Source organism: Sturnira hondurensis, unplaced genomic scaffold (assembly GCF_014824575.4).
Source record: "Sturnira hondurensis isolate 20B ecotype Veracruz unplaced genomic scaffold, ASM1482457v3 Scaffold0000780, whole genome shotgun sequence".
NCBI classification, from domain to species: Eukaryota; Metazoa; Chordata; class Mammalia; order Chiroptera; family Phyllostomidae; genus Sturnira; species Sturnira hondurensis.
The window spans coordinates 17,894,487-17,915,013 of record NW_028073411.1 but is presented as its reverse complement, the minus strand read 5'-3'; the positions used below and the strand labels follow the sequence as shown (position 1 = coordinate 17,915,013).

The following is a 20,527-nucleotide window of genomic DNA, read 5'->3' as shown; positions in this document are numbered from 1 at the left end:
TCTCCTCTGCATCTCTTCTCAGTCTCTTCTTTAAGTATATTTATTTATTTTTAGTGAGAGAGAAGGAGAAAGAGGGAGAAAAATATCAATGTGAGAAACACCAGTGTGTGATTGTCTCTGTGCACCCCCTACTGGGAACCTGGCCTGCAACTGAGGCGTGTGCCCTGATTGGGAATTGAACCTGAGATTCTTTGAACTGGTGACCTCAATCCACTGAGCCACACCAGCCAGGGCCTCCCTCACTCTTCTTATAAGGACACTTGTCCCTGGAGTTAGCGCCCATCTGGCTAATCCAGGGTGAGAGCCCCGACTTAATGACACTTGCAGATTCGGTGCAGCTGGGACCGGACTAGCAGCTGGACGCCTGCCTTGCTCCGGAGCAGGCTGGGCCCCGGGAGCCCAGAGTGAGGGCTCTCCCTCTCTTCTCTTCCAGGGGCCCGTGGCCTCTGCCCAGCCCTGCTGGCTGGCTCCCACCCACGTTGGTAGGTGCCTTGCATCTGGCCCAGGGGGATGGTTCCCTGGCACTTGGAGGCCCCCACCCTGGGGAGAGGGGAGGGTAAAGTGGGAGGGCAGAGCTGCCTAATATGGGGACCCCGGCGATGCTTCTGTCCCACGCAGCTTACTGCTTGGACACTGCTGTGGGGTAACCGCCATGGTTCCTTCCAGTGTAAAAGGTTGTGGAGCTGCCGTTAACGGCGGGTTGGGGGATGTGACTGTCCCTGAGTTTTTGGAGCATGTGTGGCAGTGAGGCCTGTCTGCGCAGAGGGGAGGGCAGTGCAGACCCAGGCCCAGAGGGGCAGCCCTGGACTCCTGCCCTCAGCCTCCCCAAGGGCAGCCAGGTGTGGGGAAAGGGCCGGCACAGCGCTGGCCCCCGCAGGGACTGCTGTTCCTCTGTTCCGGCTGTGACTCCCCTGCGGCGAGCGGGCAAGCGGCGCAGGGCTGGGTCGGGCCGATGGGCGTGGGGGCCCTCAGGGGCACGGGGCAGGGGAAGCTCTGCCGTGGTGGGACCTCAGGCCTCCTCCTCCTCCGTCCTCCGTCCGCCCAGTGAGGGCTGTGGCCCCAGCATGGCCGTTGGCTCCGGGCCCTTCCCTTGGCAGGTTCTCCTCCCAACAGCTGTGCCCCAGCACCCCCGCTGGGCCTCCGCTGCTTTGTCACCTGTGCACTCCTCCCCGCCTGGGACGTTGCTCACTCTGAGCCCCTGCTCTGCCTTCCAGCCCCCCGCTCCCCACCTGTGAAAGCAAACTCTTCCTCCGTCACGCCTGGGCACTACCCAATCTGGGGCTTGTTGGGCCCAGCACCTCCTGTGGGCCCCACAGCCCCTTGAAGCCCTGCTCAGCCCCAGAGCTGCCCCTCTGGCTGACCCCTCTGGCCCTTAGCCCAGCGGCTCCTCACCTGCTATTTTATCTCAGTGCCCAGCACCCATTTCACAGATGAAGAAACTAAGGCTCAGAGAGGCTAAGTCAGGAGCTTGAGGCCACACAGTTGGCAAAGGGTGGCAGTGGGCTCGGTGCCCAGCTGGGCCGTACCCTGGCAGGCTGGAAAGGGGAAGGAAAACGGGGAGAGGCCCCACTTAACCCTCCCCTCGCCACCACCTGTCTGTCTCGTTGTGGCCAGCTCTCTGCTGGAGGAACAGCCTGTCCTCGGCCACTGGAGGACTTGCCGGCTGGCACAGGCTGAGGGAGGCTGGGGCAGTGGTGCCCGCCCTGTGGACAGCTCCGCACCCTCAGGATGCCTGTGGCCCTGACCTGGCCTCCGGGTGGCCTTGGCAGAGGCCTAGGGCTGTGCACACAGTGGCAGGCGGTGGTGGGGGCCGTGCCCTGGGAGACCTGGTGGGCAAGGTGAGGCATTTGCAACTCCGGGACACCCGTGGCCTGTCACCCTCAGCTCCTCCGGGAGGGTGGCCCCTGGGTGCCCTTCCTCTGTCTGGTCTTGTCCTCTCTGGGATGGGTTCGACCTGGAGACCCAGCCAAGCTCAGGAGAGGAGGGGCAGGGGGTGTGGGGCCTCAGGGCTGAAAGGCCTGAACTTGACCCCTTGCTCCCCAGCTCCCCGGCTGTGGCAGGGCAGAGCCACGGGGCAGCCACGGGGAGAAGTGGGAGCATGTTTGCCACACAGGCCGCCCAGTGTGCCAGCAAGTACAGCGTTTGCAGAGCCGGTGGAGCCGCCGTCCCCAGAGAGTGTTGGCCGCTCCCACCCTGAGGGCGCGCCCGGTGTCGTGGGAAGGGTCGTGCCTGGGCTCCAGCTTAGAGCCAGTGTCTGGATCCTGTGGTGTCAAAGGGCGGAGAGGGGCCACCTTGCCACCCAGAAGGTTCAGGTGCCAGGCACAGCCCCCGTGTCGGGTGTCATTGCTGGCTTCTTCCCGGGCCCAGTGTCTCTGGGGCCAAGGAGGCTGAGGTGAGACCCTGGACTGTGGGGGGCTTTGGTGGTTTGCTGGGGAGAAGCCAGGTCTACAGAGGTGGCTGTTTGGGGACCTGAGAGAAGCTTCTTCCCAGGGGACACAGCTGGCCTCCCCCAGGGGCCTGTAGAGCTGTGGTCTCTGACCGCAGGGGCCACTAAACGCCATAGGCTGAATAACACCCAGGGGCCTCAGGGCTCACCGGGTGGAAGGCAGGAAGTGCCACCGCTGGGGCTGACCGGCAACAGGAAGTGCCCCGGCTGGGGCTGGTGGGAAGCCCTGGCGGCCGCAGGCCCAGATGCCGCCGCTGGCTGTCAGCAGGAGGGGGCTGTGGGCGCGGCCAGCTGGGCGGCACTTCTGGCAGCCCAGGGGCAGAGGCCCTCACCAGCTTGGGGGATGCAGGCCACTGTTCTGTGCTGTGGCCCCTGAGCCACATGGCCTCTCTGGGCCTCAGGACACCTGCCCCCCACCCGTCACCAGGCAGAAGGAGAACCATGTGCTGGGTCAGCGCCATCAGGTCAGTGGGCGAAGCCCTGAGGACGGGCCCTCGGAATGTGGTGCCGGCTGGTGCCCGCATGACCACTTGGGGAGGCCCGTGAGGGAGCCAGGGGCCTGTACCGGGCGGTGGCGTGGGGCAGCGGGCCAGGGGCACTCAGCCCACAGCTGGCAGGGAGGCCGGGCAGCCTGCTGGGTGGGGGCACAGGTCGGGCCGAGTCTGCCCAGGGGGCTTCATGCTGCGGTGGCCTTGGCGTCCGGGCTCTGTGTGCACACACACCGTGTGTGAGGGAGTGCGCGAGTGTCTGTGCCCATGGCCTGGGGGAGTGTGTGTACGTGTGCAGGCAGCGAGGGTGCCCCCTGCGTGGCGCTGTGCTCGGGGTCAGGCGCCTGCGGGCTGGGGCTCTGCTTGCCAAGCCGGGTCGCTGCCCTCCCTCTGGCTGGCTGGTCACCCACCTCCATAGAAGTTTTTGGGTTTTGATTCTTCTATGGGGAAGGGTTCTGGGAAGAGGAAGAACAAGGGGAAACTGAAAGAACAAGTGAGCCGGTGGGAGGCGTGGGGCCCCTCCCAGCAGCCGTCATCTCTCTGCCCCTGGGCCCTCCCACCAGGCAGGAGGTGTGTGGCTGCGCCAGAGGGTATGGGGGGCACCGCACTGTTACCAGCTGTGTGGCTTTGGGCAAGTTACTCAGCTTCTCTGGTGTCTTCATCAGTGACCTGGGGCTGACTGACGCTGGTCCCCACATGGGGGGCTGGGGGTGATGACACGAAGTGCCCCTCCCCCATGTGCCTGAGCCCCTCAGGCTGGCGTCCGGGCCTGTAAGACCAGAGTGAGGCCTCGAGCCTGTGTGTGTGGCGGGCTGCCAGGCTGGCCTGGCACTGGGCGGCACAGGGCCGCAGTGGCGGTGATGGCTCTGACCAGAGCCCAAGCTTGTACTCAGGGCACAGGGCCTCCCTGGAGGCTCCTGGCCACCCCTAGAGGCTGTGTGTGCGTGTGAGAGCAAGTGAACAAGTGTGTGCGTCCAGATGAGTGCAAGTGAGCATGAGAATGAGGTGTGTATGCACACATGGTTAAATGAGGGCACTAGGGTGTGTGCATGGACAAGTACATGCGTGTGTGTGTGCATGTATGTGTGAGTGCTCCCTCACCCTGTGGCTCCTGCTTGCCTGGTCCCCACTGACAGGGACTTTCTGACACTGTGGTCAAGGGAGCAGCCCGATCCCTTGCCACAGCCAGGGCCATGCCTGCAACTGTCCCACGGGGGCCCGGTGGCACTCTCACGCCCAGGCTCATACCCTTCCACACATGTGCACACACAGCTCTCACACGTCCTGTGTCACACTGCGGCTGCAACGCTGACCGCTGTCGGTGGGGTGAGCCTACAGCTTACGTGTGGGCCAGGAGCCCCCCTCGGGGCCGAGGCCCCACAGCTGGTGTGGCCTGCACTTCCCGGAACCTGAAGGGGCTGTCACTGTGGGAGAGAGCTGCTTCCGCCCACCCGCTCTGTCCCCACCCTGCAGCTCGGTCTCTGGTCACCAAGACCAGTCTCAACTCTGAGAGGGAGTGTGGGGTGGGCCCAGGAGCAGACAGAGACCCAGTGGGCCCGAGGTGCCCACCTCCCTGAGCATGCTCGCACCTGCTGGAGCGCCCACGTGGCCACCGATGCCGGCCTGTGTGCCCTCGGCAGCCCCCGAGCTGCAGGGAGCAGAGACTCCGCAGCACCGCAGGCTGGCAGCCGGTGCTGACTCTATAGCCGGCTCCCTGGGCAGCCCCAGTCCCCAGGGGGGACAGACTTGTCACTGTGCTTCTGGGGGCACCCTGGTGAGCAGCCTTACGATGCCCCCTTTAAACAGGGAGAAGCCTGTGTGTGTGGCGGGCTGCCAGGCTGGCACCCAAAGGACAGGCCTGGTGGCCTTTGAACCCAGATCCCTGCACTGTTCCTGACAGCTCCCAGGCAGGGGGGCTCAGCAGGCAGGGGGGTCTAGCAGCTTGCGGGGGGGGGTGCCTGGAGTGTCTCCCCCTAGAGAAGGGGGCTGAGGCTCCCTGCGGTGAGCTGACAGGATGGTCTGTGGGGGCCCCTGGGGACAGTGGACCTTAAACGTCGGGTCATTGGGGCTGGGGTGACACCCTGGGCTTTGAGAGCAACAGCCAGGGAGGCCAGGCCGGCCAAGGAGGAAGGGTGCCCCTTGGGGAGTCCCCTCAACTTTCCTGGGCACTGATGCAGTAGGAGCCTGGAAGTCCCCCAGAGCTGCGTGGTCATTATGACTGCCACGGCCCCTCATCACTGTCACCCTCAGCCACCATTTCCCCTTTCCACTTCAACCTGTCTGGGCACCGGGCTTCTGGTCGGGTGCCAGCCCACTCAGCTCACCCCCTGGGGCAGGGCAGGCCGGTGGTGGCCGCATGATGCTGGGGCATCAGGGTGGGCTTCCTTTTGGATGGTCCACCCTTCGGGGAGGGACTGCAGATGTTGGCATCTGTCCCTAAAGTGAGGACATTCCTGGGGAGGGGAAGGTGTCGCACAGTCATGACCTTGCCCTGTCATGACCCACCTGCCCGTTGAAGCTCAGTCGATGGCCACCCTGAGCCCTAGTCGTGCCCATGGAAGGACGGTGGCTAGGTGAGAATGGGGGACCTTACAGGCCTGGCCACCAAACCTCCCCCGGGGTGGGTCCAGGAGTGAGACCTCTGCCTGCCCTCACAGAGCTGCTCCTGCCCCTCACACATGTCCGCTCTGCTTTCGGACTGCGGGGGATGCGGTCTACTGGTGTGGAGGCTCCGTGTCGGCTCCCTGCTGTCCCCACCACCTGCCAGGGTGCGCATACTACACCTCCTCAGGGGCTCCCTGGGTGCCCCTCTGTGGTGGGCCTGAGCTGGCGAGGGTGGGGGACAGTGACAGCCTGTTGTGATCAGTGTTTGGAGGAACACAGGGCCCCCAGGTGTCGGGGAAGATGGTCCGAGGGTCCCCTCGGACCCTCGATCTCACTCTTGTCTCGTTTTCAGATTGGTCATTGCTAGAGTGCAGGAATGCGACCGCGTTCTGTGCACTGACTGGTTTTGTGCCCGGCCGCGCAGCAGGCTCACCGGTCAGTTCGGATCACTTTTAGTGGGTTCCTGGCATGTTCTGTATACACGGCCATCTAATCTGCAAAGCTGACCTTCTTCCTTTCCCATCTGGACGCCTTTTCTCTTTCCTGCCTAACTGCACCCGCTAGGCCCTCCGGGACCCTGTGCAGTGCCAGTGAGGAGAGGGACGGCCTGCCTCGCCCCAGCCTCCGGGCACGCGTCAGGTCCTCACCAGGGCTAGCCGGCTGGCCCGGGCTTTCCCCAGCCGCCCTGCCCCAGGGTGAGGCAGCTTCCCCTTCCGTGAGCGGCGTCGTGATCTCGAAGGATTGTTGTGTTCAGTCAAATGCCGTTTTCTGTTGAGACTATCACGTGGCTTTTGTCCTTTATCGGACTGATACAACGTTTCCCACGCACGGATCCCACGGGCTGAAGCAGAGCCGGCTCCCTAGTCTTGCGTTCGGTGAGGAGTGCGTTGCCACGTCCGGAGAGATGGCGACCTGCGCTTCTCTCGTCCGGCGATGCCTCCGGTTTTGGTGCCAGGGCAATGCTGGCCGCATAGAGTTTCTTCCCGTCCGGGTGTGGCAAGAGTTTGGGAAGGACTCGCGTCGGTCAGAGCCGACTCTTGAGGGGCGGTACCGGGGGCGGGGCTCCTCACCTGCGAACAGAGGGGGCGGGGCTCCTCACCTGCCCCGGGTGGTGGGGGCGGGGCGGGGCGAGGGGCGGGGCGGGGCGAGGGGCGGGCCGGGTTCGCGGCGGCAGCATGGCTGGTGCGGGGCGCCGGCCGCGGGGCTGGGCGCGGCTGGAGGCGGGCTCCGGGGGCGAGGCGGCGGGGTCGCCCGGCCGAGGGCCCTGTCGGTGCGCGCAGGGCCGGCGCGCCGACCCCCGGAAGCTGGCCGTGCCCGCCGCGTGGCCGCCGTGAGTACCGAGCCCGGACCCGGGTCAGCGCTTCCTGCGAGAACAAAGGCGGGCGTCGGCCCGCCCGGGCAGCGGGTGGGTCGGGGGCTCCCGAAGGGGCACGCGCCTGTCTGTCTTTCTGCAGCACCTACCGGTGCGCGAGCGTGGGCGAGGGTCCCTCTCGGGCCAGGCCGGGCGGCGCGGGGCGGGGGCCGTGCTTTGTTCGCAGCCTGGGCTGTTGGTGAAACCCTGGCCGGAGGTGTGGCTTTGTGTGCCGGGGAAGGTAGGAAGGACCAAAGAGGCTGGGCGGAGGCCGAGGGCAGCCGGGCCCCCGGGCGGTGAACAGTTGATGGACGGAGCTGTTTTTCCTGGAGCAGAGTGGTTTTCGGGGATGGGGCGGAAGTGGCAGGAGTCCCAGCAGGCCTGGGCCTCTGGTCTGCTGTTACCTGCACCCCTGAGGGCTCTGCTACGGACCACACACCTCCTCCCACTCTGGGGAGCCCCAGGAGCGACTAGGCCTGGGTTGGATGGGGGCAGGCACAGGCAGAAAAGTGCAGAGTTGAGAGGTGCTGTTCAGAAGGCAGGGGAGGGGGGAGCCCAACTGTGAGGGGCATGAGGTGCCTCACAGACGTGGGGGGGCCGGGGGGCCGCGGGACGACACAACAACTCAGAATCTGGGTCTGGAAGGGTGAGGAGAAGTTCTCCACCTGAGCAGGGGTGGCAGCAGCCTGGCTGTGAGGAGGAGGCTGGGTGAACAAGGCTCGGTCCTGTGGGCCTGAGCCAACCCGAGACTGTCAGACTGTCCCGGAGGACGCATGCAGTGTGGTCCCTGCCCGAGTCCTGCCCAGGCCGATGGGGAGGTCTCGGTCATGCATGGGCACTGCGATGAGGGTGTGCCCCACCGTGTCTGCACTGCCCTGCCACGACAGCCCCCCGCAGCTGTGGCTTAGGGATCCCCCGGAAGGCCAAGCCAGGTCGTCTGACCGGGGAGCTGGGGGTGCTTTCCTGCCTCCCTGTCTCAGGGCCTTGAGAGAGGGATGGTGTGGCCCTAGCCAGGTAGTGCAGCTGGTTGGAGCATCCACATGCACCCACGTCGTGGGTTCAATCCCCAGTAAGAGCACATACAAGACTCAACGAATGAATGCATGAATAATGGAACAACAAATCGATGTTACCCTCTCTCCCTCTCTTGAGAAAAAAAAAGGAAGAGAAAAGAAAGAAAGAAACAAAGAAAGGATAGAAACCAGCTAAGGGTTTCCTCAGGAGTGGAGACCTGGCTATCTAGGGGCCATGGCCCTCCCTGCTGAAGCTCAGAGCTGGTAAAGGGGGTGCCCAGGGCCAGCCCCAGCCCTGCACCTCTTTAACTCTCTCCTTCAGGTCGCAACTCTCATCACCTCCTCCTGGAATCCCTCCCTGAATTTCCTACCTAGGGCAGGCCCTATTACAGGCTCCCCTGGCACTTGGACTTGGGGTGGTTGTGGCTGGAGGCTGATTTGCCCAGGCCAGTGGTTTCCTGGGCACATTCACTGCTACAGCCCAGCCCCATGGGGCGCGAGCTCAGCGGCCCGTGTGCGAATGAAACAGTGACAGTGAGGAACACACTGAGGTCTCGGGGTCTCTGGAGGTCGGGTATGTGGTCAAGTGGACTGGGCGGCCCCGTCTCCTTGGGCTCATACCTAGAAGCCTGGGGCCTTCACAGGGGCTTTTGCGCCCTTTGCTGCCTGGCACCCTCTTGCCGTCTCCAGGGTCTCGGCAGTGTCCAGCTAAGTCATCTCCTGTCCCCCACGCCTGGCTGAGGCAGTTCCCCTTTTCTTGCAGCTTCATGGCGGCTGAGGAGATGCACTGGCCCGTGCCCATGAAGGCCATTGGTGCCCAGAACCTGCTCACCATGCCTGGGGGGGTAGCCAAGGCTGGCTATCTGCACAAGAAGGGAGGCACTCAGCTGCAGCTGCTCAAGTGTGAGTCCCCTACAGTGGGGAGCGTGATGGGGAGATGTCGGGGCAGAGCTGAGCCTCCTGTTCCTGACATGGTGGGCAGCCCTAGGGTGGGCCTCCTCAGATCCAGGAGAGGGTCCAGGGCCACACGGAGCCAGGTGTGCCTCTGTGCGTCGCACAGAGCCGAGCCCTCGCCCTCGCCCTTGCCAGGGGGCGTTCAGGGAGCAGGTCTGTCACAAGGTTTGAAATGACCTCAGCTGCCGAGCAAAGGCCCTGCTTGTCCAGACGCTGGAGGGCAGAGAGCATCGGGCCTGGTCTGTCCTTCCCGGCATCCCCAGCAACCTGTCTCCAGGCACCACCTGGCCTGGGGTCTTCTGACAGAGTCTCCGGGACGGGCTGTCACTGACCTGTCCCCTGGCCTGGGTGGGGCTGCTCAGGAACGGGGCCATGGAGAGTGGGGGTTCTCAGTGAGATGCCCAGCCTGGGGCTTGGCTCCGCACTGGTGGCTCTCATTGGCAAATTCTCTGGGCTTAGGTGCCCCCGTCCTCACAGTGCCAGCCTGGGGTGGAAGGGGCTTACCAGCTGCCAGGCAGCACCCAGCAGGGTGGCTGTGGCTGCCCTAGGCCTCCGGCCCTTCCTAGGGGCAGCGGTAACTCCACACAGCCAGCCCCCGGAGTCCACCCCTGCTGGGGGCTGGCCATCACGCCTATGAACTTATCCGCATCTGACCTGATGGCAGTCAGACGAACTCCTGGGGAGGGGCCGGCCCTGCCACTCCAAGGGTTTGAAGCCTGGTCCAGCCCCCCACAGCCTCTGGGGAGGGTCCCCAGAGTGGGGTCTGCCCAGCGGCCCCCGCAGCTCACCTGCACCCTCGCCCCGGTGCCCAGGGCCCCTGCGCTTTGTCATCATCCACAAGCGGTGTATCTACTACTTCAAGACCAGCACGTCCGCCTCCCCACAGGGCGCCTTCTCGCTGAACGGCTACAACCGGTGCGTGTCCGCCTGCCTTTGCCCCCGCCCCACCCTGGCCAGCTGCTCCCCAGCCCCCCAGCCCTCCCGGGGCTCTGTTTGGACCGGCCCCTTGTGCCCCCCAGACTCTGCCGAGATGGCTCAAGTCCCCACCCCTGGGCGCCACGTGCAGCCTAGCCCGCCTCCTCGTGGCGGCACCCGCCCCTCCTCATGGTCGAGCCCCAGGCCTTTGCTGAGGGCCTGGGGTGAGCTAGGGGCTTCCTGCGCTTCATCAGCAGGCCCCCCGGGTCGGGACAAGCTGCTTTCCGGGGTCCCCGTTTGGCCTTCTGCCCCGCAACGTCTGCGTTCCTTCTTGGCCCCCTGTCCACCACAGCCCCCCTCCAAGGGGCCAAGACCAGCCCACTCCAGGCCCCGTCCCAGGCCACCCTGGCTCCAGGGGGCTCCCGGGTCCTGGGCAGGTGAGCACTGGGCCCAGACTCTTTGTGAGGAGTGGCACGCTGCTGTGTGTGGCTGTCTGTCAGCTCCATCCGGACCCACCCTGAGTATTCGGGGGCCTGCAGAACAGGTGAAGTGGGCCCCGAGGCTCTGCGTCCCGTGGCAGCCTGTGCCTCTCGCCTTCCCGGAAGGGCTTGTCCCTCCTGCCTGGGGGCGACTGAGAGTCCCATGGTTTCGCTGGTGGGACTGGAACTCCGGGGAGGGACTCTCGACCTTGGCTCCCACCCTAGCCACTAGCTCAGTGGGGGATCCTGGCCCAAGCACCCAGCCCCATGACGGGCTGGCTGGGGCACTGCCGAGAGGGAGGAGGCTCCAGGGCCATCCGGTGGCTGCTCCGAGGTTACCTGTGCCAGGGCGCTTCCCTGCCCCACACTCACCACCCTCAACCTGGTGGGGGTGTAGCTTTGCCCCAAGGGCTGGCTCAGGCCCCTTTATAGGCCACCTGGGTGCACCTGCCAAGGTGCCTGGCCCGGCAGGGCCCCCTCCCCCAACTGGACCCTGTGCAAACCCTGGGTCGGGGCTGGGCCGGCAACCACAGTGAGTTACTTGCTTGAAATGCTCTTGAGACAGTGGTGGCAGGCAGTGGGGGGGGGGGGGGAGGTTGCTAGCAGGTGTGGCTCAGAGGTCGTCGTGCTGGCCTGTGCACAGAGAGGTTGTGGGTTCGATTCCCATTCAGGGCACATGCCTGAGTTGCGGGTTCTGACCCCAGTTGGGAGGCAGCCAGTTACTGTTTCTTTTTCACGTCTGTCTCCCTGTCCCCACTCCTTCCCCCTCTCTAAAAAGAAGTGAAACATAAAGTATCCGTGTCTTAGAAAAGACAAATGGCAAGGGCAGGCAGGGCCGAGGTGGGAGGTGGTGACTGGTCCTGGGCAGGGAAGGGAAGTGTCCTTGTCTCGGGGCCTCATGGGCTGCTGACCCTGGGATGCTCGCCCCGGCCCCAGCCCTCCTCCGCCCCCCACTGCCTGCCTGGGCCCCAGCGCTTCCCTCTGCCGGCAGCCTCCAGGCCTCTGCTGGTCTCTGTGGATTTGCCTGTGTCCCTCGGAGCCCAGTGCTGAGTGCCAAGACCTGTCTGGGGCGGGCGGCCCCCGTGGGCGTGGGTTCGTGGTGACCCGGGGTCTGTGCCCTCAGGGTGATGCGGGCGGCCGAGGAGACGACGTCCAGCAACGTCTTCCCCTTCAAGATCATCCACATTAGCAAGAAGCACCGCACGTGGTTCTTCTCGGCCTCCTCTGAGGAAGAGCGCAAGGTGCCGGGGGCGGTGGGCGCACGGGCAGCCGGCCCCTCACGCCCAGAATCGCAGAATGTGCTCCTGTGAGGCGCCCTGAGTGGGCTGAGGGGGCTGCGGCCTCGAGGGGGCTCCGGGACGGTCATCCTGACCTTGGTGGGCACTGCAGACCAGCGGGGCCGAGCTCCCGGCCTCACTGTGCTGACTTTGGCTATTGCTGACCCACAGAGCTGGATGGCCTTGCTGCGCAGGGAAATTGGCCACTTCCATGAGAAGAAGGAGGCGCCTCTGGACACCAGGTGGGTCTGGGGCTGTGCCGGTGGGCAGGTGTCGCCAGGGCCCTGGGTTTGGCCTGGGCCCCCACCTCCAGGAGCCCCTCGAATGTTCTCCTGTGGACCACATGTGTGTCCCCTGGGCTGATCCTGTGAGTGTGTGCACCCGAGTGTGTTTGTGTGTGCCCCATTGGTAGTTCCTATTTAGGGGTCACATGCTTTCACCTGCCCACCCGGGAGGCCCAGCATTTGCAGCAGCTCAGAGCTTTGGGTATCCCCCACCCCTTGTCCACCTCGGCTGGCTCAGGAGTGATGCCAGAGCGCGTCCCTCTGGGTCTTGGTGACCTTGCCGTGAGGTGGCCCGGCCGGCAGCAGGAGCAAACCTGAAACACCCGTCTTCTCACTGATGAGGAAGCTGAGGCCACGGAAGGCCTGGCCCGCAGAAGGCCGCCCTGAGGGTCCCTACCTGCCCCCAGAGCCGCTGGCCCTCAGTCCCAGCTGCTGTCCTTCCGTAGGCTGGGCCTGGAGATGACTGAGCGAGTCCCCAGGGAAGGAGCTGGTGGGGACCAGGACCCTGAGGTCTGGCAGTGTCTGACCATTTGGGGGCCACACTTGTGGCAAGAACCACGGGGTGGGGGCCCCTGCAGCCTCCTGTTCCCTTGTCGGCCCGTGTAACCCCACACGGAGCATGTCTGCCTGGCTCTGTCTGCATGCCTGCCTGGCCTCGTCTGTGCTCATCTGTGCTTTCAGGTCTGTATGCGCCGTTGTGTTTGCGTACGTCCACATCTGTGCACGTGTGCCTGTTTTCGTCCGTGTCTGCGTGTGCAAGCGTGTCCAGATGGGTGAGTGCAGAGAGACCCCTGCTCTATGCTCACTGCCTGCCCCACCCGCCCCTCCCCACCAGCCTCAGCGACTCCAGCTCGGACACGGACAGCTTCTACGGTGCCATTGAGCGGCCTGTGGACATCAGCGTCTCTCCATACCCCACGGACAGCGAAGGTGAGATGCATCTAGGTGAACTGCACCCTCTGCCCCCTCTCCACATCTGGCCCCTGCCGCCCTGGAGGGGAGGCAGGTTTGGCTGTTCTGCCTGCTCTGTCCCTGGAGCGTCCCCTGCGGCTTGCCTGCGCGGTTCTCAGCCCCGCCCCTGTCCCCTGGGTGCAGCCGGGCCCCCTGACTCGACCCCGTCGCCCACAGACTACGAGCACGATGACGACGACGACTCCTACCTGGAGCCTGACTCCCCGGAGTCCTGGAGGCCCGAGGGTAGGTGGCCGGCTGGTGGGCCCAGGAGCTCTGGGGCAGAGAGCAGGGCTGGGGCCCAGGCCGTGGTCTGGTGGCCTCAGGCCTGACAGGCTCCACCCTGCACCCCTGGTTTCCTCTTGTGCCCCTGAGTGTCAGAGTGTCAGGAGGAGCAGAGCAGAAGAGGCCACACTGGCCGCTCTGCTCCCCTCTTCTCCGGGTTGGGGGGCACACTGGGGTGCTGAGGCAGCTCTGGGCCAGGCTGAGCGAGGCCAGAGCAGGGTCCACTCCCTATGACTGACAGCTCTCTGGAGCTCTGTAGGCCAGTCACTGCCCACTCCACTCCCACCCCCACCTCCCAAAGCACACGGCTTAGCAGACGACCCAGGCGCAGTCCAGGAATCGCGCACACATGTCACCAGGAAGCACAGTGCTGTGTGGGGCAGGGCTGTGCCTCTGTCCTAGCATCTGTCCCCATCTCTCTTCGTCAACTCATGCTGCCCGCCCCATCTCCCATTGTCCCTTCCACCCTCCTGCAGGCTCCGCCCCCAGCCTGGGCTCCCCTCGTGCTGACACCCAGACTTTTCTGTTATGGCTTGGGACAGCCCCCCACCCCTGGCCCCCCTCTTCCTTGGCCTCCTCTCCGATGTCCTCGCTCTCTGCCTACTCAAGCCCCCACTCCTCTGTCTTCTCAGCTCTGCCCCGCTCTCCTGTGCTCCTGGGGCCGGTGCCCTCCCCCGGCCGGCTCCCTCTTGCCGGGCCCGGCCCCCTGCGCTGGCCCAGAACTGCAGCGCAGGTGCTGGGGATGGGCACCTGGCCCTCCCTCCTTCCCGGCTGGAGCCTCGGGGCCTGTGCCTCTGCAAGCCTGTCTGTGCGCCCGGGCTCACCCCTCGGACCATCTGGATGGCCATTCCCATCCGGCTTCCCCTCCTTTCCCCAAAACCTCTCTTGTTAGGGTTGCCGGGGGCCTCAGGTTTCCAGAGGCAGCACTCAGCACCCACAAGCCACAGCGGTGCCTCCTCCCTGCTCCTTACCTGCCTCCCTCAGCACCGAGTGCCTTGTGTTCTGGGTCCCCTCCCACCTCGTTGTTGGCCCTGAGCCAGCCCCTCAGTGCCCATCCTGAGGACCCGGGGCTACCCCGGGGCTCAGGCCTCATACACTCCTGTCACTCCTGTCACTCCTGGGCCACAGCTAGTGTCACCAGTGGGCGGTGGACTCCATTACTACCTACAGCCAGGACTCCTTCTCTGAACGTCACGTGTGTGCCCTGACAGCCCCGTTGATGTCCCCTGGACATCTCACAGCCTCTTAAGCGTGTCAAAGGGCAAACACCACCCTTGTCTTCCTTCCAGCCTGCCCCCGCTACCCTGAGCTCTCGCTAGTAGGACTCCCAGTGTCCCAGCCGAGGCCAGATCCCTGGAGTCCCCCTGGCCGGAGGGTCCCTAGTGGGACACCTCAGTTTCAGGAAACTTGCTCAGGCTGCTGTGTGCAGGACGGGTGGGTGGGCCTGGTAGCCCGGCTGGAAGGCTGCCTGGGAGGAAGGCCGCCCGGGAATGCTAAGCATGGGGGCTGTGGGATGTCCAGGCTGTGGGGTGGGGGCTTCCAGGGGACACCTGTCCACTCGACTCTGGCCATCTGTTAGGAGCAGAGGTGGAGCTGGGCCACCCTCTGTCAGGCGGTACCTACCCACCAGCAGGGCCTCTTCATTCCACAGACGCCCTGACGCACCCGCCGGCCTACCCTCCGCCTCCCGTGCCTGCAGCCAGAAAGCCAGCCTTTGATGTGCTCCGGGCCCACTCCTTCACCGCCAGGGGCCCAGGCCCTCTGGTGCCACCCCCACCCCCTAAGCGAGGCCTCCCAGATGTGGGCCCGGCTCCTGAGGACTCCAAGAGGGACCTGCTGGGCCTGAGGTGCTCGGAGCCTGGCCCTAGGGTGCCTGCTGCCCCCAGGAGGATGAGCGACCCCCCGCTGGGCAGCCTGCCCCACCTGCCCAACCCTCGGAAACCCCCATGCTTCCCTGAGAGCGGCAGCCCTGGCCTGGGGTCCCGGGTCCCCAGCCCCGGAGCCTCCTCCAGGAACTGTGACAAACTAAAGTCCTTCCACCTGTGCTCCCGGGGGCCACCTACACCTGAGCCTCCACCTGTGCCAGCCAACAAGCCCAAGCTCCTGATGGTGGCTGAAGAGGCCCCCTTGCCGGGGGCGGCCAAGCCTGGGCACTTCGTGCCCCCTGTGGCCCCCAGGCCGCCTGCGTTGACGCTGCCCGTGCCAAAGGCCACAGCCCGGACTGCAGCCCTGCCCAGGCTGGAGCAACCACTCCACCCTCACCTCCAGTGAGTCTGCTGGTGCTGGTGCCCCGGGACCCCTCCCAACCCGGCCAGTTCCCCCTGGCCTCCCTGCTTCCCTGCCCCCAGCATTCAGCCCACGGTGGGGGCCGCCAGCCCTGCTCTGACAAGGTAGAAGCCTCTGCCTGGGCCAAGGGGTCTGCTCTGTACCTGACTGGGGGTCCTGAGGACGTCCAGCCCTGCCCTCAAGGTGTTCTGCCCGGGGGGGGGGTGTGGGGGTGGGTCTGGAGCCTGTGGTTGCCTCAGGGAGCTGTGGCAAGGTGGACTTTGGGGACACAAGGCTTCCAGGGCTCCTGCTGGGCCAAGAGAGGGCCTTTGGGGTCAGGAGAGGGCCTGCAGGCTGACCTGGCCTTGGGAGAGGCCTTGTAGGGAAGGGAGCCTTCGGACCCTGCCTGGGGCTCTGGGTGTGTCCCTGACCCTGCAGCCGTCAAAGCTTCCTTTGTGCCCTTCCTGCCCCAGAGCTTGCCGGCCGTGACTCAGCCCTGAGGCCTGCTCAGAATGTTTTCTGCTTTATTGCTGTGTCAACAGCCTATGGTCAGAGATGCTCTGGACCCACAGCAGGGAAGGTCCTGGAAGCCACAGGGGTGGGCCTCCTGTGGGTGTGCTGGACCGGGGCTCCCAGAACACCCCCACTCATGGCCCCCTTCTCCCCAGGACTCTTGCTTGCCCTGCGGCCTGTGGGAGGTGCCCGAGAGGACCCCTCATGCTCACGCCTCTGTTTCATGAGGGGCCGCAGTGGTACGGCCAGGGTCACTTTGCCCTGACCTAGGCCTGGGTGCCGGGGCCCATTGTCCATAGCCCAGCAGCCTGTCCTGTGTGGCCTCCTTATGTTCTTCCCATGACTGTCTGGCCCCAGGTTTGGGGCATGTCTCCAGGGCTCAGTCCTTTCACAGTCATCCAGCCCCACTGTGGCTCTGCGAGGGGTGTGACTCGGCCGGGCTCAAAAGTGGGCTGAGGTGCCTCCAGCCTGGCCTCGTCCCACAGTGTCCAGAGCGCTCGTCTGGGGTGTGATGACCTCTCCTGACCCCAAAGGCCCCCCCTGCCAGGGCCATTGCTGGCCCTGGCCCCAACTCAGGCTTCCCGATCCCAGGTGCTCCCTGCCACCTCGGGGCGGCCGGCACAGGCAGCTGGGCCCCGTGGTTCCAAGGCTGAGCTTGGCGTGGTCACCAGGGCGTGCACAGTGGTGTGGAGGGGAACGGGCACCGCCCACTGTGACAATGGAGCGTGACTTTCTTGCGTCCTTCCCAGGCGCTCGCCCCCTGATGGACAGAGTTTCAGGAACTTCTCCTTTGAGAAAACCCGTCTGCCCTCCCAGGATGACACCCCGCCGGCTGACTCTGGCGGCAAGGACTCTGACGAGGACTATGAGAAGGCAAGGGGGAGTGGAGAGCCCGGGTCCCCCAGCGGGTGGGCGGCTGGAGTGGAGGGGCTGCTGGCCCGGGGGCCCCACCCTGGCCAGCTCAAGCCAGGAGCCCCCAGGACCCTGGAGTTGAGTGGATGGAACACAGTGCACAGCCTGGGGCAGGCCGGCGGCCAGGGGGGTGGGGGAACAGGGTGCTGGCCTCGAGCACCCTGGAGACCTTGCCGCTGACCACTGCTGACCTCTCTCCAGGTGCCACTGCCCAGCTCAGTCTTCGTCAACACCACAGAGTCCTACGAGGTGGAGAGGTCGGTTGGGAGCCCTTCTTTCTCCAAGGCCTTGTTTTCATAGACACGAGGTTCCTTGTTGTTGGGGGGTTTTGTTTTGTTTTGTTTTGTCTTGTTTTTAAGATTTTATTTATTTCTTTTAGGAGAGAGGGGAAGGGAGGGAAAAAGAGAGGGAGAGAAACATCAAGGTGTAGTTGTCTCTCACACGCCCCCTACTGGGGACCTGGCCTGAAACTCAGGCACGTGTCCTGACTGGGAATCAAACCGGCGGCCCTTTGGTTCGCAGGCCAGCGCTCGGTCCACTGAACCACACCAGCCAGGGCCCTTTCTGTTTTTGTTCCCCACTCACCTTGGTGCTGGGTCATTGCTGGCACAAGTACACAGTCAAGTGTAGCTAGAAACCTGGAGGAACAACAGATGCCATCAGCTCGGTCCTGTTGCTGGCTGTCACCTACAGAGCAGAGCTCTGTGTGGGCTGGCCCTCCTCACACCCACTGCTCTTGGCAGCTGAGTGCGGGATAGCAAGAGGACAAAAGCCACGCCGGGGACTGGGGCTAGAGGGGCCCCGAGAGACCTCTCTGAGGATGAGTCACCTGCTGACTTTTGTAGGCTGTTCAAAACCACGAGTCCCCGCGGGGAGCCCCAGGATGGACTCTACTGCATCCGCAACTCGTCCACCAAGTCGGGGAAGGTAGGTGCCGAGGAGGGTGCTGGGTAGCCACCCTGCCGAGCAAAGGCCCTGGGATAGCTGCCTTGTGCCGGAGTCTGCTGGCCTTCCACGCCCCCGGCCTGCAGGCGAGCACAGGCCTTTGCAATGTGGGATCAATTTTTCATGCAGCCTGTTGTTTGCCATCTCAACCGAGTGTCATTCTCGGGGTCTCTGCCGAGCAGCCCCTCTCCCCGTCCGTCCTCAGGAGCTAAACGCCGCTTTGGATGGGGCATTGGTGGCGGCTGCCCAGCATTGGCACTAGATGGGAAGGCGGGGCTGGGGCCCCAGCCTCTGACGTGGGTGGGGGTCCCCTGCATTGAAGGGGAGGCTGCCTGGGGCAGTGGGGATGGGAGGCCATCTGCTTGCTCTGCCTCTGCCCCTCCAGGGGTGGCCATGTAACCCCACTGAGTCCCCCGTGCTTCAGCAGTGGTCCCAGGGTGGGCCAGGATCCTGCTACTGGCGTTCAAGTCTCATTAGAGGCCATCTGAGGCCACGGCCCCAGGGCCCAGGGCTGCCCTCCTGCACTCTGCTGTCTGTGTGCAGGGTGACCCTTCCCCACACTGCCCCTGAGGGCCACGGGGCCCAGCCGTGGTGCCGTGCACCCCCTGGGCCCCGAAGCCTGACCCAGTCGGGGTCAGCCGTGGCCAGCCTGTGACCACTGCTGCTTCTGGTTCTCCCTGCAGGTTTTGGTCGTGTGGGACGAAACCTCCAACAAAGTGCGGAACTACCGTGTCTTTGAGAAGGTAAGCAGGCTGGCCCCGTGGAGGACCTGGGAAGGAGGGGACCTGGCCTGAGGGCAGGACAGTCTCCTCATAGAGTGTAGGCAGTGGGTGGGCTGAGGCTGGCCCCTCTGGGCACTGTCCCTCCCTCACTTCCTCAACTCCCCCTTCCTTGCCGAGAGGGGGTGTGGTGATCAGCTCTGGATCCTCCACTGACCTACAGAGTGGCCTACACCCCTGGGGCGCAGCGAGGAGCGAGGCGGGAGCTCGGGGCAGCGGGAGCAGGCCTGTCCGCACCGTTGCGCAGGGAGGGCAAGGCTGGCCCCGTGCCCCTGACTGTGTCCCCCCTTCCCCCCAGGACTCTAGATTCTACTTGGAGGGCGAGGTCCTGTTTGTGAGCGTGGGCAGCCTGGTGGAGTACTACCACACTCACCTACTGCCCAGCCACCAGAGCCTGCTGCTGCGGCACCCCTACGGCTACGCTGGGCCCCGGTGACGCCGACGCACCGTGGGCAGAGGTGCCCCCAAGGCTACCCTCTCCAGCTGCGCAGATGAGACAGGCCTGCCGGGCAGGAGGAGCTCTGACCCGAGGCCTCTCTGACCAAACACCTGACTGCCGGGCCAGGCCCCACCCAGCAGGCTGGGTCCTCGGGGCTGGGCCGGGCCTCAGGCTCCTGACTGAGGGGGGCTCTCTGGTATCCTGCCCTGCCCACCCCGTTTCACCTCCCAGCAGCCCAGGGCCTCTAGACCGAGCTGGCCTGGGCTTCATGGACAGGAATTCTGGTCCCCACCCTGCCCAGGGCTGGGGGCTGGGCAGGGAGGGCTGGGCATTTGTGGTTGGGGCAGGGGTTGTCCCCAGGACCCCCAGGAACGCTAAGACTCGGGCTCCAGGAGGGGCCTTCGCTGCACAATAAAGCACAGACGACATCTGCCGTGGTGGCTGGGCTTTATCGGGAAGGAGGGTGACCGGCCTCACTGCGCGTCTGCGCTGACATCCAAGCAGAGACCCCAGCAGCTCAGCTGACCGGAGTCCTGAGGAGCAGTCTCCCCCGTCACAGGGCAGAGCTGGCTTAGTGACTTGCCCGGGTGCGTGGCTGGTGGCAACAGGACTCACGCTAGAGCCCACCCTCCGAAGCGGCAGGTTCCATGGCCCAGGGTCAGGCCCAGGGCAGGGGGCGGCAGAGCTCGGAGCTCCTTGCCACATGCACAGTCGGGGCTCATGCTACACGGACCAGCAGTTGGTTCCTGGGAGAATGTGGGGCTGCAGGTGCTCACCATGCACGCTGTCCAGAGCAGTGGGGTGTGCAGGGCTTGAAGCTGGGAATCTGGCTGGTGGCTCCAGGAAGTGACCAGCATAGACAAGGGCAGAAGGAGTGGGCCCTGAGTAGGCCAAGGGTAGGCGGGGATGGCGGCACCCACAGAGCTGAGTCCTTTGGGCCACACAGCCCAGGCCCAGCCCCGATCTATCCCTCACTTCCTGCCATGGAGTCCCGCAGGCTTCCGTCCCTGGCACGGCCATTTGGGCTGGATGGGCTGTTTGTGTGTGAAACGGCCTCAGCTGGGGGTCAGGCTGGCAGGGACCCCAGGGTCATCTAATCCTTGCAGCACTTATGTTGGGAAAAGGTATTTACTGTGTAAAACCCAAACCCACTCCCCCCTGGAGAAAGCCTTTTGGGCTTCTCTCCCCCAACCCGGGCGTGTCCCTGGGAGGCCGAGGGCTGCCATGGGGACGACGGCCATCTGCTTCCAGGAAGCAGGTGCAGCACTGTCTGCAGACGTTTCCTGTGAAGCCCACCTGGGCTGAGGCCCGGCACAGTCGCCCTGGAGTCTGGGGCACAGGGAGCTTCCCGAGTCCTGCACCGGGTCTGGAAAACCACCAGTCCTTGTCCCTGCAGCTGCGGCGCTCAGCCTTCGCCGTGCGATCGCTCCGGGACCCAGGGAGGCGCACTGCTCCACACTGGCTGCAACTTTTATTCCTGTAACTCTTTAAAACGGGGACTTGGATCAGAGAAGCAGATTCCGCCCAGTGACCAGGGCCCTCTGCGGGCGAGGTGAAGCAGATGTAGGGCCCTGAGGCTTCTGGCTAATGCACAGCCCCTTTGCAGACAGCTGAGTGTGTGAAACAT

The 20,527-nt window shown here is 64.9% G+C and overlaps 1 protein-coding gene across 3 annotated transcripts in view; it reads left to right on the top strand.

Annotated features, from left to right (window-relative positions):
* The window catches only part of SH3BP2 (SH3 domain binding protein 2), a 29,264-nt gene extending 9,933 nt beyond the window's left edge, over window positions 1-19,331 (top strand). Inside the window, exons 1-13 of one of the 3 annotated variants that reach the window (XM_037046826.1) lie at window positions 2,747-2,910; window positions 8,666-8,805; window positions 9,669-9,771; window positions 11,374-11,491; window positions 11,699-11,769; window positions 12,647-12,741; window positions 12,940-13,008; window positions 14,699-15,314; window positions 16,575-16,698; window positions 16,939-16,994; window positions 17,583-17,664; window positions 18,366-18,425; window positions 18,760-19,331. In XM_037046826.1, the coding sequence (XP_036902721.1) occupies window positions 2,828-2,910; window positions 8,666-8,805; window positions 9,669-9,771; window positions 11,374-11,491; window positions 11,699-11,769; window positions 12,647-12,741; window positions 12,940-13,008; window positions 14,699-15,314; window positions 16,575-16,698; window positions 16,939-16,994; window positions 17,583-17,664; window positions 18,366-18,425; window positions 18,760-18,897 (1,755 nt within the window). In that variant the 5' untranslated portion in view covers window positions 2,747-2,827 and the 3' untranslated portion in view covers window positions 18,898-19,331. Of the gene's footprint in view, window positions 1-2,746; window positions 2,911-6,713; window positions 6,869-8,665; window positions 8,806-9,668; window positions 9,772-11,373; window positions 11,492-11,698; window positions 11,770-12,646; window positions 12,742-12,939; window positions 13,009-14,698; window positions 15,315-16,574; window positions 16,699-16,938; window positions 16,995-17,582; window positions 17,665-18,365; window positions 18,426-18,759 lie in introns of those variants that run through there. The other 2 variants (XM_037046816.1, XM_037046836.1) reach the window with 2 other exon arrangements.
* The last annotated feature ends 1,196 nt before the right edge of the window (window positions 19,332-20,527 follow it).